The following is an 18,692-nucleotide window of genomic DNA, read 5'->3' on the forward strand; positions in this document are numbered from 1 at the left end:
GGAGTGGCAACTGACCCTTAACATAGACAAATGTAATGTATTGCGAATACATAGAAAGAAGGAACATTTATTGTATGATTATATGATAGCGGAACAAACACTGGTAGCAGTTACTTCTGTAAAATATCTGGGAGTATGCGTGCGGAACGATTTGAAGTAGAATGATCATATAAAATTAATTGTTGGTAAGGCGGGTACCAGGTTGAGATTCATTGGGAGAGTCCTTAGAAAATGTAGTCCATCAACAAAGGAGGTGGCTTACAAAACACTCGTTCGACCTATACTTGAGTATTGCTCATCAGTGTGGGATCCGTACCAGATCGGGTTGACGGAGGAGATAGAGAAGATCCAAAGAAGAGCGGCGCGTTTCGTCACAGGGTTATTTGGTAACCATGATAGCGTTATGGAGATGTTTAACAAACTCAAGTGGCAGACTCTGCAAGAGAGGCGCTCTGCATCGCGGTGTAGCTTGCTCGCCAGGTTTCGAGAGGGTGCGTTTCTAGATGAGGTATCGAATATATTGCTTCCCCCTACTTATACCTCCCGAGGAGATCACGAATGTAAAATTAGAGAGATTAGAGCGCGCACAGAGGCTTTCAGACAGTCGTTCTTCCCGCGAACCGTACGCGACTGGAACAGGAAAGGGAGATAATGACAGTGGCACGTAAAGTGCCCTCCGCCACACACCGTTGGGTGGCTTGCGGAGTATAAATGTAGATGTAGATGTAGATGAAATCGGACACGAGAAAAATAACTGCCAGACAGATGCCGTGACTTTTTAGGAGTGCAGGCTCAAAAATGTATCAAAATGGAAATGTCCGAACAATGTTTCACTTGTTTTCAGAGCAACAGATAAGATTTTTTTGCACTGGTTAGTAACTGCACGTGAAACATAGGTCCACTGCTATACATCTCAAAACAGTGGAAACTTCTATACCACTCAAAACAATGGAATTATGTAAATTAACTGTCAGGCAGGAAAGCAAATGCAATACAGTTAGCCACAAAGGTCAAGGCATCAGTTTTCTGGAATGTGAAAGGCATTCGCCGAATACATTATTTTCTCACTTGTCAAATAATTACAGGTTGCAGTAGGTACTGGGAGATGAAGAAGTGTAATGGTACTTTGACTACCGCGCCTCCGCCAATACAAAGATATAATTTACGATCGCGCACGCAGAAGAGCGCTGCGCCAGCGACCATTTTTTTTAAATAATTTTGTTCGTCTTTTTTACTTTTGCGTAGGTTTTTTGGTTTTTAACAACTAATTGAGGACTCTCTCTCTCTTGTCTTCATACGAAAGACGTGTATTTTTCGGTGCTGTGTTGAATGTGCTTTTGGGTGGAAATTAAAATTATATTACAAAGCGAGGTTGTTTCAATAGTGATTCGAGATGGTTATCACCAAATTTGTAAATTGATCATGACAGTGACAACTTGAAGTTTTCAACAGACGGAGAAAAGTGAAAGATGGGTCGTCCTACAAGACAAATTAGGATGACAGCCATGAAGACTATATTGTAATTAATACTGTGTATCTAACAAGATTATCAGGTAAATTTCAATTAGTTTCTGATGCTATTTCCGTACAGTCGCTTTTTGTAGTGTTGCCGACCCGGTCTGCCATGCACGGTCAAATTACAGCACGATCTCAATCAATAATACGAAGTCCGCCTTATCCGTAACTGAAACCACCAAAATTCAAAACCCAATCACATTTTCTATTTTATATTTTTCACGGTATTTTCCCAAGACAAAGGTAACACTACAGAAGCTTGCACAGGATAGAGTAGCATCGAGAGCTGCATCAAACCAGTCTCAGGACTGAAGACCACAACAACAACTACACCAATCTCACCGACTGACTACAGTGAAAGATACACAAAAAGAGGCTCAATTTGGCAACAGAGAAAGTCATCTTTCATAGTCACAATGCATCCACACACGAGTATCACAGCCACGGCAAAAATATGCGAACTAAGACACGAATTGTTGCCACAACCACATTTTCTGCCTGACTTGGCTGCATCAGGCTTCCATCTCTTCCTCGAGCTAAAAATTTACCTCAGTGGACAGAGATTCTCTTTGAATAAAAAACTAACAGCTGAAGATGATGGATATATTGCAGAGCTGGAGGAATCTAATATTTGAGATTGGATCGAGGCATAGGAACATCACCGGATCGAGTGCAATAGTTTACGGGAAGCCTAGACTGCAATATAAAAATATTTCACTGAGGTAAGTCGTTCCTTTCTATTCTGTTCAGAGAACTGTTCAAACTACCCTTGTATGAGGAATGGTCTATCACTCCCAGTCATGTACTGGGACAATCAGAACAGTGGGCACAAAAAGATCCTAACTGACAGGGAACAAAGAAGAATGTCACATCTCATCAGTGACAACCGGTTTTGAACTGACACGAATTGCTGCTGTCAGTAAATGCAGGCACAAGTGAACTATAGGGGCTGTCATCAAAATAGACACTTTAGGATCATCTCACCATCTTACAGCAGTGCCACCCAGCACCCAAATTGCCTTACAAAAGTAACTGTACATATTTTCAGCCCACTATTTTCATTGCAGTAGAGTGAAAGATATTTGTTTGTATGGTTTTCTGAAACCCAAGTTTTACTGAAGAATACTACGAGGCAGTTGTCCTCAACACACAATAAGTGCATTCTACACAAAAAGTTCGACCTTGCTGCTCCAATGTCTGTGTCCCATTAAAAATTTTTGTCAATCATTACACTTTCTGAGCCAAAAACCAAATAAACGGTGAAGCCAAAGAACAGAATTATTTCACAGAGATCACCCTGTATTTTTCTATCCGTCAATGTTCTCCTCTGGTGCAGTAACCAAGTACACTTATCCACAATAAACGTCTTTTTAAAAATCATCAAATTCTGTAGATTTCCATTTTTGTTTGTATCCCTTTCTTGGAGGGTCAAAATATACGCTCACATTTGGAGACTCTGCTGATGTCACTGCATTGTTTACACAGAATACAGTTGATTCAGAAATATGAGGTTTTACTGTCAGTTTATAAATTTGTGCGAAATTTATATTATTCCTGGCTTCTTTAGTGCCAGCCATATCGGGGAAAAAAAAACTTCAGTATGTTCGATAGAACAATCTTAGTTTATTTTCGAATGTCTTGTCATCCTTTACTCACATGGACCAGTTGGACCCTCGCTCCTTCGTTACCCCCACTAAAACACACAAGTCAACGCACCTTTCTAAAGAAGACAGAAACCACACACAAACATACAATATCACACAGAAACACTGAAAATGCAGGTGGCGCTGACCTCCATTGTCGCTGCAGTGCTGTGATAACACCACTGGACACAGCATGGCAAGAAAATGGTTTTCTAGGTTTAAGGAGCATCATTTTAACATTAGTGTCTCTCCAGTAACAAGAAGGCCTTTGGGGTATCGTGAAGCTCATTTAAACACATTAATCCACAATGATCCACATCAGTGTAACCGAGAACTGGCAAATGTGATAAACTGTGATCATTCCACCATCGTACGGCATTTGCACGGAATGTGGAAGTTTCAAAAATAGGGTGTAGGGGTACCACACACTCTAAGCAAAAATCACAAAAATCATAATGTCGCCATTTGTGCATCTCGGCTTGTTCATCATCAACTGACCATTCCTATTCTGTATCATTACTAATGATAAGAAATAGTGCCTTTATGCTAACATCAGGAAAAGAAAGGAATGGTTGAGCCCAAAAAACAGCTGCAACTCATGATACAATGACCTGCACGCAACCACAAAAGATCACTATACAGGAGTTGGGTTGTGAAGTCATCCTGCACACACCTTGTTCACCTGATATGTCACCCTCAGATTTTCACCTTTTCCATTCTCCATCAAACATTCTTCAAGGAACTTCATTTCTGGATGAAAATAAGTGCTTAACATGCCTCAACAGGTTCTTCACCACAAAACCACACAACTTCCAGTTGTGGAATCAAAACGTTACCCCAGCATTGTAGATTATTGTAAATAGTGAAGAAGAATATATTACTGACAACCAAAGTCTCTATTGTGTGTGCTATGTGTTTATTAAACTTACGCAAAAAGGTTAGAAACTTTTGCACCAACCCAACATTATAATCTGTAACTATAGCTCTGTTTTATACATTTTATAAAGTTATTTCCTACTTTATAAGTTGTTAGAAAATTTTACTACCATCAAAGGTATAAAAGTGAGCAGTAGATAAAACAGGGTTGACTACCCCTGCTCTAAATCCTCAAATCTTAATCTCAAAGGAAATTTCTTGCATTATTTCGAGCAGCAGGTGTATAATGTGTCTGATGTTACATATAACCCCAGAGGAGTGATGTGTTCCATAAGCATTCTTATGGAGAAGTGATACTTGGGAATGAAAGCAGTAAAACAAGTTATAGTAGAGAAGAGCACAAATATTGTGCAGATTTTTTATTTCATTTGGACACGTGGAACCATGCCGAGGGATGACGTGTGTCTTCCAGATGGGGCAGTGACTGCAGCACCTTCGTGAAGGGAAGCACTTGTGCAGATGTGAATACAGAAGCTCCCAGCATCATCGCTCTACTTCAGAGAGGTGTGAAATCCTCACAGAATATAAATATTTTTTACAATAGTTAAGACTGATCAGGCAAATGAAATGTCACTCATATTCATTCATTCTTTGAACAGACTTATACGTCTCAGATGTTAAGATCTGACAAAAGTTACATGTTATCCAGTCAATCAATTTACATTTATAGACAAAACAATGTAAGAAATGCAGTATTCAATGTCCTTACAGTGATAATTACGCACGGAAGAGACAAAGTCCATAATAGCTGCATACAAGGCAACTGTCGAGCAGTGAAAAGATAACAGAAAAACAATATTAAATCTCAGTTAAAGAAATCATTTCCAGTGAAAATGAGCACTACATGCTGCAGTCAAAATCCCCGTAATTTGGTAACTCTACAGGATCTGACGATCAGTGAGTGTCATCAGCTGGATATGGTACACCTGAAGAAACTTGCGGCCTCCACACTGATTTGAGCCCATTATGAGAGTTAAAGGCTGATGATTCCTGAGGGTGAGTAACTTTTTGTCTAGTGCGCTTATTTTCAGAGCATAATTATTGTACTCTGTTATTTACTACACTAGCAAAAAAGGAAAAATAAAAAGATAAGCGAGAGTTCTAAAGAATAAAATTTCAGTAACATAGACATAAATGTGAGAATCATTTGGTGCAAATTTATGACAAAAGATGACATCGACAAGTGAGGCAATTTCATCAATCAGCTGAAAGGAACGAGGGAAGACCACACAGAAGATGAACCCTGGACAGCAAGTAACCTAGTTCATTACATGCAGGTAAAAAGAAGAAGCAGCAACTAAGAACCTAAGCTGCGGTGATAAATGAGTAAGCTATTTCCCTGTCAGCTACTGAGTGTCACTCTCTTGTTGTTGTCTTACCTTGTAACAATGTTTACATATATATTTTCAGTACACAGCTTGCCTTTAAAACTCCAACACCAAATATAATAGTAAATAATACAGTTGTACTTAATGTGCATATATAGTATGTGATTTTGGACTGTACAGCAGTGCAAAATTCATTACATAGAGCTGTAACCTCTGACAGCAACTACGGCCTTAACCTGGTTGGACAGAGTGTCCAATTGAGCCCCATGCCAGAGTTCATCAATCATAGTGACTGATGAGTATCAGTCCCTCGGCCAGAAGTTTTCACTGTGTGAGAGATCCAGAGAATGTGTTGGCCAGAGCAACAGACAGCAAAGCAAAGGCGGCGCCGTATGGTCTCACTTTATCACGTCGAACAATATTGTCACAGAGACCTGGAAGATGAGTCACCAGCCTACACTTCAGAAATAGGTCCAAAAAACCATCAATACAAACTGGAGGTGACTTCTCGATAACTGTTAACTGGAGCCTGTAGTAAACTTGCAGAGTTGGTTCTTTGCACCAGCAAGATGTGATATCTTTGTGTTACTTTGCTTAGAGAGTATCTTTGTAGAGTCATGGTCGTGAACAGACACAGGAAAGAGGGACTGGGACATGACTTCATGCCGATGAAGTATAATTTTATCCTGTGAAGTAAATGTGATCAAAACCATGCGTAACAAAGATGTTAACCTTTGCAAATTATCAATTTCAAAAAGAAATACAAATCCACCACTCATAAAGATAGTCTTTATTTTAAAACTGGCCCTTTATATCCTGTTTGTTGTACATTATTAATGAGGACCCACGGTTATGCTGAAGCTACAATTATGATCGAACAATTTGTTTGAACATATTAACATCTTTCAGAATCATATAACAAAATGTACTGGATGACAAGCTGAGGTACGAATTTCATTGAATTATCTAGACCGTCATCATCAACTTACATGTCCGACAGTGCAATTGAAGAAATGTTGCTTTAAAACTTAAATTTCATCATTTTGATATCTTTGTATTGTTTGAGCTGAGGGGACAGCCAATTACAGTATCAAAGAAAGTTGCAACAATGGGTGCTTTGCTGACAGTCCGTCACAATTTGAGACCTCGTCGCACTGTCTACTTGCATACTCATCTCACTGCAAATCTGAGGAAGCAGAACACTTTGTGATAATTTGACATCTGTTGCATGTCATCTCCAGAATGCTGAATCTGTAATGGCCAGTAGTGTAGCACAGTGAATTCAAACACAGGTGCCCTGGTCAGAACTGTGACCACACTCTTGGTACGGTGCCGACTCATCACCTCTGCACAGAAATTGAAGAGGCCGTATGAAAACTTACCTGTAATGCCACCTGCGGCTATCATCATTGCTGTGTTGTCCGACATCTTCAGCTATGGACGTCCCTTCCACTGCGACACACTGAAATGCGGCTCTCTTCAACTGGTCACGTGCAATATCTGTCAACAATACAGACGTTACTAGTAGTTATCCTAATGAGCAATGAGCCGTGACCACAGTAAATATTATTATTACTTTGTGTGCAAATTCTTGACTCATTTTGCACAAGCATCGGGAAAACATAGCTTCTCCAGTTTCACACTGTCGAAAATATACCACCCTAATCTTGGGTAGTGTCACAACAAGCAATAATGAACAGCAAGCTGTTAGCTCCAGTAGCAGTGCACCTAAATTAAAACAATGTTTGTTCATCAAAACTGAACAGGGAGAATGTTATGTAAAGTAGATGATTGCACATTTTGCAGAGTGGTGTTCAAGGACCTTGGTATACTTACATTCACTTCCATTACATTTTCTTTCTAATGGCATTTGTTGGTAACAATAAAAATCAGTTCAGATTAACTGTGACCCTTAGGGTGTGATCACAGTGTTAAGCTTTTTCCTATGCTCCATGTACAACATGTAGGACACAGTAGCAGTAGCAGTAGTAGTAATAGCAGTAGTAGCAGTAGCAGCAGTTGTTACATGGATGAAGGTCACTGCGTATTCACTCGTTCGTTCAGTCCCTTCGGGAAGAAAAACCTTCTGGGACATGGAACAAGTCATGGTACACATTTACAATATACAAGGAAATTGTAGAAAGTTAATCTGTGTGCTTCTAGAAGTGAGCTGTCATTTAAGTGTTTATGGCAGCAAAATTCAATCAAGTTAATAGAAATAAAGTGATTACTTTGGAAAAAGCTGTTGTTTCCTCAGTGATACTGAGTAGCTGCACCTTAATATTTACATGATCATGAGAAGATAGGTAGCTACATCTGTAAAAACTGAGTCCAGTCATAGCACACTAGTACCTGTCACACAGCTAACAGGACAACTGAATTCTCAGGTCTATATAATGGCAGAGTTCCAATGCCTTCCCACCATAATACATAACTCTACCAAGAACCCTTGACAAGAAGGTAAAGTCTAACTCTACCAAGAACCCTTGACAAGAAGGTAAAGTCTATGTCTAAATTATTTTTGTGTCTTGTACTGTTTGTATGTAGCTTGCAGCTCTGCTTAAACTGAGATTACTGTCAGTAACAAAACTCGCGATGGAGTAAATGTGTTGAAAAATGAATGTAAGAATTCTGACATTCTTAAAAAAGATTCTGTGAGATGTACAGTTATCTCCTCTACACAGTATTCTGTATGCTCTCTTGTGATGAACAAACATTTTATTTACTGTAGGTTCACTGCCCCAGAAGATAATTGCATATGACAACAGGAGTAAAAATATCCAAAGTAATGCATCACTGGTCTTCAGATGAGAGATGTTTCTATGGGCATAACAGAGTCAACTGACTTTCTTGCTTTGTTTATTCGTGTTTTGAACCCACTTTCCCTTGTTAACCATCTAGAGCCCAAAAAAATTTATACAGGGTGGTCCATTGATAGTGACCGTGCCAAATATCTCACAAAATAAGAATCAAATGAAAAAACTACAAAGACTGAAACTCGTCCAGCTTGAAGGGAGAAACCAGATGGTGCTGTTTGGCCTGCTAGATGGCACTGCCATAGGTCAAACGGATATCAACAGCGTTTTTTTTTTAAATAGGCACTCCCATTTTTTACTACATACTCGTGTAGTACGTATGGAAATATGAATGTTTTAGTTTGACCACTTTTTTCGCTTTGTGATAGATGGCGCTGTAATAGTCGCAAACGTGTAAGTACGTGGTATCATGCAACATTCCACCAATACGGACGATATTTGCTTTGTGATACATTACCCGTGTTAAAATGGACCATTTACCAATTGCGGAAAAGGTCGATATGGTGTTGATGTATGGATATCGTGATCAAAATGCCCAACAGGCGTGTGCTACGTATGCTGCTCGGTATCCCGGACGACATCATCCAAGTGTCCGGACCACTCGCCAGATGTTGTTGTTGTGGTCTTCAGTCCTGGGACTGGTTTGATGCAGCTCTCCATACTACTCTATCCTGTGCAAGCCTCTTCATCTCCCAGTACCTACTGCAACCTACATCCCTCTGAATCTGCTTAGTGTATTCATCTCTTGGTCTCCCTCTACGATTTTTACCCTCAACGCTGCCCTCCAATACTAAATTGGTGATCCCTTGATGCCTCAGAATATGCCCTACCAACCGGGCCCTTCTTCTAGTCAAGTTGTGCCACAAACTCCTCTTCAATTCTGTTCAATACGTCATAATTAGTTATGTGATGTACCCATCTAATCTTCAGCATTCTTCTGTAGCACCACATTTCGAAAGCTTCTATTCTGTTCTTCTCTAAACTATTTATCGTCCACTTTTCACTTCGGTACAAGGCTATATTCCATACATATACTTTCAGAAATGACTTCCTGACACTTAAATCTATACTCGATGTTAACAAATATCTCTTCTTCAGAAACGTTTTTCCTTGCCATTGCCAGTCTACACTTTATATCCTCTCTACTTCGACAATCATTAGTTATTTTGCTCCCCAAATAGCAAAACTCCTTTACTACTTTAAGTGTCTCATGTCCTAATCTAATTCCCTCAGCGTCAGCCGACTTAATTTGACTACATTCCATTATCCTCGTTTTGATTTTGTTGATGTTCATCTTATACCCTCCTTTCAAGACACTGTCCATTCCGTTCCACTGCTCTCCCAAGTCCTTTGCTGTCTCTGACAGAATTACAACGTCATCGGCGAACCTCAACGTTTTTATTTCTTCTCCATGGATTTTAATACCTACTCCAAACTTTTCTTTAGTTTCCTTTACTGCTTGCTCAATATACAGATTGAATAGCATCGGGGAGAGGCTACAGCCGTCTCACTCCCTCCCCAACCACTGATTCCCTTTCGTGCCCCTCGACTCTTAGAACTGCCATCTGGTTTCTGTACAAATTGTAAATAGCCTTTCGCTCCCTGTATTTTACCCCTGCCACCTTTAGAATTTGAAAGAGAGTATTCCAGACAACACTGTCAAAAGCTTTCTCTAAGTGTACAAATGGTAGAAACGAAGGTTTGCCTTTCCTTAATCTTTCTTCTAAGATAAGTCATAGGGTCAGTATTGCCTCACGTGTTCCAACATTTCTACGGAATCCAAACTGATCTTCCCCGAGGTCGGCTTCTACCAGTTTTTCCATTTATCTGTAAAGAATTCGCGTTAGTATTTTGCAGCTGTGACTTATTAAACTGATAGTTCGGTAATTTTCACATCTGTCAACACCTGCTTTCTTTGGGATTGGAATTATTATATTCTTCTTGAAATCTGAGGGAATTTCGCCTGTCTCATACATCTTGCTCACCAGATAGTAGAGTTTTGTCAGGACTGGCTCTCCCAAGGTTGTCGGTAGTTCTAATGGAATGTTGTATACTCCCGGGGACTTGTTTCAACTTAGGTCTTTCAGTGCTCTGTCAAACTCTTCACGCAGTATCGCATCTCCCATTTCATCTTCATCTACCTCCTCTTCAATTTCCATAATATTGTCCTCAAGAACATCGCCCCTGTATAGACCCTCTATACAGGGTGTTACAAAAAGGTACGGCCAAACTTTCAGGAAACATTCCTCACACACAAAGAAAGAAAATATGTTATGTGGCCATGTGTCCGGAAACGCTTACTTTCCTTGTTAGAGCTCATTTTATTACTTCTTTTCAAATTACATTAATCATGGAATGGAAACACACAGCAACAGAACGTACCAGTGTGACTTCAAACACTTTGTTACAGGAAATGTTCAAAATGTCCTCCGTTAGTGAGGATACATGCATCCACCCTCCGTCGCATGGAATCCCTGATGCGCTGATGCAGCCCTAGAGAATGGCGTATTGTATCACAGCCGGCCACAATACGAACACGAAGAGTCTCTACATTTGGTACCGTGGTTGCGTAGACAAGAGCTTTCAAATGCCCCCATAAATGAAAGTCAAGAGGGTTGAGGTCAGGAGAGCGTGGAGGCCATGGAATTGGTCCGCCTCTACCAATTCATCGGTCACCGAATCTGTTGTTGAGAAGCATACGAATACTTCGACTGAAATGTGCAGGAGCTCCATCGTGCATGAACCACATGTTGTGTCTTACTTGTAAAGACACATGTTCTAGCAGCACAGGTAGAGTATCCCGTATGAAATCATGATTACGTGCTCCATTGAGCGTAGGTGGAAGAACATGGGGCCCAATCGAGACATCACCAACAATGCCTGCCCAAACGTTCACAGAAAATCTGTGTTGATGACGTGATTGCACAATTGTGTGCGGATTCTCGTCAGCCCACACAAGTTGAGTGTGAAAATTTACAATTTGATCACGTTGGAATGAAGCCTCATCTGTAAAGAGAACATTTGCACTGAAATGAGGATTGACACATTGCTGGATGAACCATTCACAGAAGTGTACCCGTGGAGGCCAATCAGCTGCTGATAGTGCCTGCACACGCTGTACATGGTACAGAAACAACTGGTTCCCCCGTAGCACTCTCCATACAGTGACGTGGTCAACGTTACCTTGTACAGCAGCAACTTCTCTGACACTGACATTAGGGTTATCGTCAACTGCATGAAGAATTGCCTCGTCCATTGCAGGTGTCCTCGTCGTTCTAGGTCTTCCCCAGTTGCGAGTCATAGGCTGGAATGTTCCGTGCTCCCTAAGACGCCAATCAATTGCTTCAAATGTCTTCTTGTGGGGAAGGAGCTTTTTGCGGTGTGGGGGAGTAGCCATGTATGTGAAAAACAGTATCCCATTTGAGTCAATTGACGTTTCAAAATACTGCACTGAAAAGGTGTTTTAATGTTGTGCAGGTGTGGTTAATTTAGTGGAGCTAAACTTCTTACTGTTGTTATTTATAGATCCCCAGACTCCGATTTCACAACATTTTTGCTAAAGCTAGAGGAGGTTCCTGGTTCACTTTATAGGAAATACAAAAAGTTAGTTATATGTGGTGACTTCAATATTAATTGTATAAGTGATTGTGCTAGGAAAAGGATGCTGGTAGACCTCCTTAATTCATATAATCTTATGCAAACTGTATTCTTTCCAATGAAGTGCAAGGGAACAGTAGAACAACCATAGACAATATTTTTGTTCATTCCTCATTACTAGAAGGGCATTCTGTTAGCAAAAAGGTGAATGGCCTTTCCGATCATGATGCACAAATTTTAACTCTAAAAGATTTTTGTGCTGCAACACATGTTAAATATAGTTATCAACTTTTTAGGAAAGCTGATCCAGTTGCTGTAGAGACCTTTGTAAACCTTATCAAGGAACAAGAGTGGCAAGATGTTTATAGTGCTGATACAGTAGACGATAAATATAATGCTTTCCTCAAGACTTTTCTCGTGCTCTTTGAAAGTTGCTTTCCGTTAGAACGTTCAAAACAGGGTACCAGCACAAACAGGCAGCCTGGGTGGCTGACTAAAGGGATAAGAATATCTTATAGAACAAAGTGGCAATTATATGAAAACGTTAGAAACAGTCAATCTAAATGCAGCAGCCCATTACAAACAGTATTGTAAGGTGCTTAAAAAAGTTATTAGGAAGGAAAAAAGTATGTGGTATGCAGATAGAATAGCTAAGTCTCAGGATAAAATTAAAACCATGTGGTCAGTCGTAAAGGAAGTGGCTGGTCTGCAGAGACAGGTCGAGGAAATAGAAACAGTGCGTAGTGGGAATGTCCGTGTTACTGATAAGTCGCATATATGTACAGTATTTAATAATCACTTTCTGAATATAGCAGGTGAACTAAATAGAAACCTAGTCCCAACAGGGAATCATATAGCGCTCGTAGAAAAAAGTGTTCCGAGACTGTTACTTGAAATGCTCCTCCATGATACTGACAAGAGGGAGATTGAGTTAATAATTAAATCACTAAAGACCAAGAACTGTCATGGATATGACGGGGTATCTAGCAGAATACTGAAGTGTTGTTCTATGTATGTTAGCCCAGTACTTAGCCATATCTGTAACTTTTCCTTTAGGAGTGGTTGGTTTCCTGACCAATTAAAGTACTCGGTAGTGAAGCCACTTTATAAAAAGGGAGACAGAGATAATGTTGACAATTATAGACCTATTTCTATGCCATCGGTGTTTGCTAAAGTTATCGAGAGGGTTGTATATACAAAGTTACTGGAGCATTTAAATTCACATAATTTGCTGTCAAATGTACAGTTTGGTTTTAGAAATGACTTAACAACTGAAAATGCTATCTCTTTTCTCTGTGAGGTTTTGGACGGATTAAATAAACGGTTGCGAACGTTAGGTGTTTTCTTTGATTTAACGAAGGCTTTTGACTGTGTTGCCACAAAATATTACTGCAGAAGTTGGACCATTATGGAGTAAGGGGAGTAGCTTATTACTTTAAGAACAGAAAGCAGAAGGTAATTCTCCGCAATATTGAGAATGGTAGTGATGTTCAGTCCCAATGGGGCACTGTTAAGTGGGGCGTTCCCCAAGGGTTGGTGCTGGGGCCACTGCTGTTTCCTTATTTATATAAATGATATGCCTTCTAGTATTACAAGTGATTCAAAAATATTTCTGTTTGCGGATGACACCGGCTTGGTAGTGAAGGATCTTGTGGGTAATATTGAAACAGTATCAAATAATGTAGTTCATGAAATAAGTTCGTGGCTTGTGGAAAATAATTTGATGCTAAATCACAGTAAGACTCAGTTTCTACAGTTTCTAACTCACAATTCAACAAGAACTGATATTTTGATCAGACAGAATGGGCATATTATAAGCGAGACGGAACAGTTCAAGTTCCTAGGCGTTCGGATGGATAGCAAGCTGTTGTGGAAAGCCCATGTTCCGGATCTTGTTCAGAAACTAAATGCTGCTTTATTTACCATTAGAACAGTATCTGAAATAAGTGACACTTCAACACGAAAAGTAGTCTACTTCGCATATTTTCATACGCTTTTGTCATATGGTAATATTTTTTGGGGTAATTCTTCTGATTCAAAAAGGGTATTTTTGGCTCAAAAACGGGCTGTTCGAGCTATGTGTGGTTTAAGTTCGAAAACCTCTTGTCGACACCTATTCTATAATCTGGGAATTTTGACATTGCCCCCACAGTATATATTTTCTTTAATGTCGTTTGTTGTTAGCAATATTAGCTTATTCCCAACAGTTAGCAGCTTTCGCTCGGTTAATACTAAGCAGAAATCAAATGTGAATGTGGAATGCACTTCCTTGACTCTTGTGCATAAAGGAATGCAGTATTCTGCTGTATCCATTTTCAATAAGCTACCACAAGAACTCAAAAATCTTAGCAGTAGCCCAAACACTTTTAAGTCTAAACTGAAGAGTTTCCTCATGGCTCACTCCTTTTATTCTGTCCAGGAGCTCCTGGAAGAGCTAAAAAATTAAGCAAATTCCAGTGTTACATTGTTGATTTTCTTTATTTAAACTTACCCTTGTCGCCTGAATACATTTCTTATATTTCATTTTATCCGTTTCTACAATTGTGTTATAATTTCATGTACTGACTCGTTCCATGACCATGGAGACTTCTCCTTAATGTGGTCCCATGGATCAATAAATAAATAAACACCTTTGTTCTGGATATCTGTCTCGATACAAACGTACTGCGCCACGGCTACTGCCCCGTGCTAATGCATACATCAAATGGGCATCTGCCAACTCCACATTTGTAAACATTGCACTGACTGCAAAACCACGTTCGTGATGAACACTAACCTGTTGATGCTACGTACTGATGTGCTTGATGCTAGTAATGTAGAGCAATGAGTCGCATGTCAACACAAGCACCGAAGTCAACACTACGTTCCTTCAATTGGGCCAACTGCCGGTGAATCGAGGAAGTAAAGTACATACTGACGAAACTAAAATGATCTCTAACATGGAAATTAAGTGTTTCTGGACACATGTCCACATAATATCTTTTTTTTATTTGCGTGTGAGGAATGTTTCCTGAAAGTTTCTCCGTACCTTTTTGTAACTCCCTGTATACTCCTTCCACCTTTCTGCTTTCCCGTCTTTGCTTAGAACTGGGTTTCCATCTGAGCTCTTGATATTCATGCAAGTGGTTCTATTTTCTCCAAAGGTCTCTATAATTTTCCTGCAGGCAGTATCTATCTTACCCCTAGTGAGATAAGCCTCTACATCCTTACATTTGTCCTCTAGCCATGCCTGCTTAGCCATTTTGCACTTCCTGTCGATCTAATTTTTGAGACGTTTGTATTCCTTTTTGCCTGCTTCACTTACTGCATTTTTATATTTTCTCCTTTCATCAATTAAATTCAGTATCTCTTCTGTTACCCAAGGATTTCTACTAGCCCTCATCTTTTTACCTACTTGATCTTCTGCTGCCTTCACTATTTCATTCCTCAAAGATACCCATTCTTCTTCTGCTGTATTTCTTTCCCCCATTCCTGTCAATTGTTCCCTTATGCTCTCCCTGAAACTCTGTACAACCTCGGGTTCTTTCAGTTTATCCAGGTCCCATCTCCTTAAATTCCCACCTTTTTGCAGTTTCTTCAGTTTTAATCTACAGTTCATAACCAATAGATTGTGGTCAGAGTCCACATCTGCCCCTGGAAATGTCTTACAATTTAAAATCTGGTTCCTAAATCTCTGTCTTACCATTATATAACCTATCTGAAACCTTTTAGTATCTCCAGGGTTCTTCCATGTATACAACCTTCTTTCATGATCCTTGAACCAAGTGTTAGTTATGATTAAGTTATGCTCTGTGCAAAATTCTACAAGGCGGCTTCCTCTTTCATTTCTTAGCCCCAATCCATATTCACCTACTATGTTTCCTTCTCTTCCTTTTCCTACTGTTAAATTCCATTCACCCATGACTATTAAATTTTCATCTCCCTTCACTACCCGAATAATTTCTTTTATCTCATCATACATTTCATCATCTTCTTCATCATCTGCAGAGCTAGTTGGCATATAAACTTGTACTACTTTAGTAGGCGTGGGCTTCGTGTCTATGTTGGCCACAATAATGCATTCACTATGCTGTTTGTAGTAGCTTACCTGCACTCCTACTTTTTTATTCAATATTAAACCTACTCCTGCATTACCCCTATTTGATTTTGTATCTATATCTAACTTTATCTATCCATTTCCCTTTTTAAATTTTCTAACCTACCTGCCCGATTAAGGGATCCGACATTCCACGCTCCGATCCGTAGAACGCCAGTTTTCTTTCTCCTGATAACGATGTCCTCTTGAGTAGTCCCCGACCGGAGATCCGAATGGGGGACTATTTTACCTCTGGAATATTTTACCCAAGAGGACACCATCATCATTTAATCATACACTGAAGCAGCATGCCCTCGGGAAAAATTACAGCTGTAGTTTCACCCTTGCTTTCAGCCGTTCGCAGTATCAAAACAGCAAGGCCGTTTTGGTTAGTGTTACAGGGCCAGATCAGTCAATCATCCAGACTGTTGCCCCTGCAACTATTGAAAAGGCTGCTGCCCCTCTTCAGAAACCCCACATTTGTCTGGCCTCTCAACAGATACCCCTCCGTTGTGGGAGGGGGGGGGGAGGGGGGGTGTTCGCCAGATAGTTACATTATTTAAGGAAACAGGTAGTGTTCAGCCACGTGCGAAATGTCAACCATGACCTGCAACAAATGATGATGCTCAAGTAGGTGTTCTAGCTGCTGTTGCGGCTAATCCGCACATCAGTAGCAGACAAATTGCGCGAGAATCTGGAATCTCATAAACCTCCGTGTTGAGAATGCTACATGAACATCGATTGCGCCTGTACCATATTTCTATGCACTAGAAAGTGCATGGCAACAACTCTGAACGTCGTGTACAGTTCTGCCACTGGGCACAAGAGAAATTACGGGATGAACACAGATTTTTTTGTACGCGTTCTATTTAGCAACGAAGCGTCATTCACCAATAGTGGTAAGATAAACCGGCATAATATGCACGATGGCTACAACAAGTGGAACATCAGCGACCTTGGCGGGTTAATGTAAGATGCGGCATTATGGGAGGATGGCAATCTAAATGGTGCAATGTATGCTGATTTCGTATGTAATGTTCTACCGATGTTACTGCAAGATGTTTCACTGCATGACAGAATGGTGATGTATGTCCAACATGATGGATGTCTGGCACATAGCTCATGTGGTTGAAGCAGTATTGAATAGCATATTTCATGACAGGTGGACTGGTCGTCATAGCACAATACCGTAGCCCGCACGTTCACCAGATCTGACGTCCCCGGATTTCTTTCTGTGGGGAAAGTTGAAGGATATTTGCTATCGTGACCCACTGACAATGCCTGACAACAGGCATCAGCGCAATGTCAATGCATGTTTGAACATTACGGAAGGCGAACTAATCGTTGTTGAGAGGAATGGCGTTACACGTATTGCCAAATGCATTGAGGTTGACAGACATCATTTTGAGCATTTTTTGCGTTAATGTGGTATTTACAGGTAATCACACTGTAACAGGATATGTTCTCAGAAATGATAAGTTCACAAAGGTACATGTATCACATTGGAACAACCAAAATAAGATGTTCAAACATACCTATGTTCTGTATTTTAATTTAAAAAACCTACCTGTTACCAACTGTTAGTCTAAAATTGTGAGCCATATGTTTGTGACTATTACAGCACCATCTATCACAAAGCGAAAAAAGGGGTCCAACTAAAATATTCATATTTCCTTATGTACTACAGGAATATGTAATAAAAAATGGGGTTCCTATTTAAAAAAACACAGTTGATATCCGTTTGACCTATGGCAGCACCATCTAGCGGGTCAACCATAGCACCATCTGGTTTCCCCCTTCAAGCTAGAAAAGTTTCGTTCTTTGTAGTTTTTTCGTTTGACTCTTATTTCGTGAGATATTTTGCCCAGTCATGATCAATGGACCACCCTGTATAGTATGTTTCATTTAGTGTACAACCACTAATGTCTATTTCTAGTGTTGACAGGTTATTATTGCTTGTCTGAACTCGTGTAATATTAGTACTTGTGAGTTTAGATCTTGAACCATTACCTGTGATCCATTAGTAACTCTATTTAATAGCTTCCGATCTCTGTTAATTTAAGTCAGTGTAGTTCGTAATACAACAATCAAACTATTAAAAATTGGTATAAAGGGAAGCGCACAGAAGGATGTAAAAAGCTGAAAGAGACCCAAATAGCAGGGTCACTTGGTTACCTTGCAGAAGAAGTTAAGCATTGCTCAAAACATTCTGTTAAGAAAGTTGAACAGATAAAGCACAATTTAGATGTGGTACACTGTGTGCTTTCACTTAAAACAGAATGTACGTCTGTAACCAAATTATAGACTGTCCTCTCTGGTGTAAACTGTATGTACTCTCCTACATGTAGCATACATCACAAGCACTGAACATAATTTGAATACTGGGACAACTTTTGAAATTTTCAGTGAACTTCTGAAAACTTCATATTTTATAAACATTTATTAAAAATAAAACTTAGTGGCCTACTTATCAACTGAAATGTTCTTTTAATAATACAGACACAGCAAGCAGTAGTCCATACTTTTGGAATTAGTGAATTCAGAAACTTTTTTACACATATCATTGTGTGTGACCACATTCCAATGAAAGACAAATCCTTCAGACAGCTGAGCAACTAGCACATCCCGAAATACGTGTCTGAAGCCTTCATTTTGTCTCAAGTTTTTTGACTGTTTTGTGAAACAGGCATTCAGTTCTCCTGGATCAAACAAAGTTTGACACATCTGGCTGGATGAATGATCTTGCCTAATAATTAACAACATGCCTGACACTTATCTGCAG

At 39.8% G+C, this 18,692-nt stretch overlaps 1 protein-coding gene across 15 annotated transcripts in view; it reads right to left on the bottom strand.

The window, feature by feature from the left end:
* LOC126106324 (mitochondrial 2-oxodicarboxylate carrier-like) overlaps positions 1 to 18,692 on the bottom strand; it is a 185,220-nt gene that overhangs the window by 52,441 nt on the left and 114,087 nt on the right. For 9 of the 15 annotated variants that reach the window (XM_049912566.1, XM_049912560.1, XM_049912559.1 and 6 more), the window contains one exon: positions 6,805 to 6,922. The exons of the other annotated variants lie outside the window; for them this stretch is intronic. In XM_049912566.1, coding sequence (XP_049768523.1) covers positions 6,805 to 6,850 — 46 coding nt within the window. In that variant the 5' untranslated portion in view covers positions 6,851 to 6,922. The remainder of the gene's footprint in view (positions 1 to 6,804; positions 6,923 to 18,692) is intronic. 15 annotated transcript variants of the gene reach the window in all.

This window comes from Schistocerca cancellata, chromosome 10 (assembly GCF_023864275.1).
Source record: "Schistocerca cancellata isolate TAMUIC-IGC-003103 chromosome 10, iqSchCanc2.1, whole genome shotgun sequence".
Classification (NCBI taxonomy): Eukaryota; Metazoa; Arthropoda; class Insecta; order Orthoptera; family Acrididae; genus Schistocerca; species Schistocerca cancellata.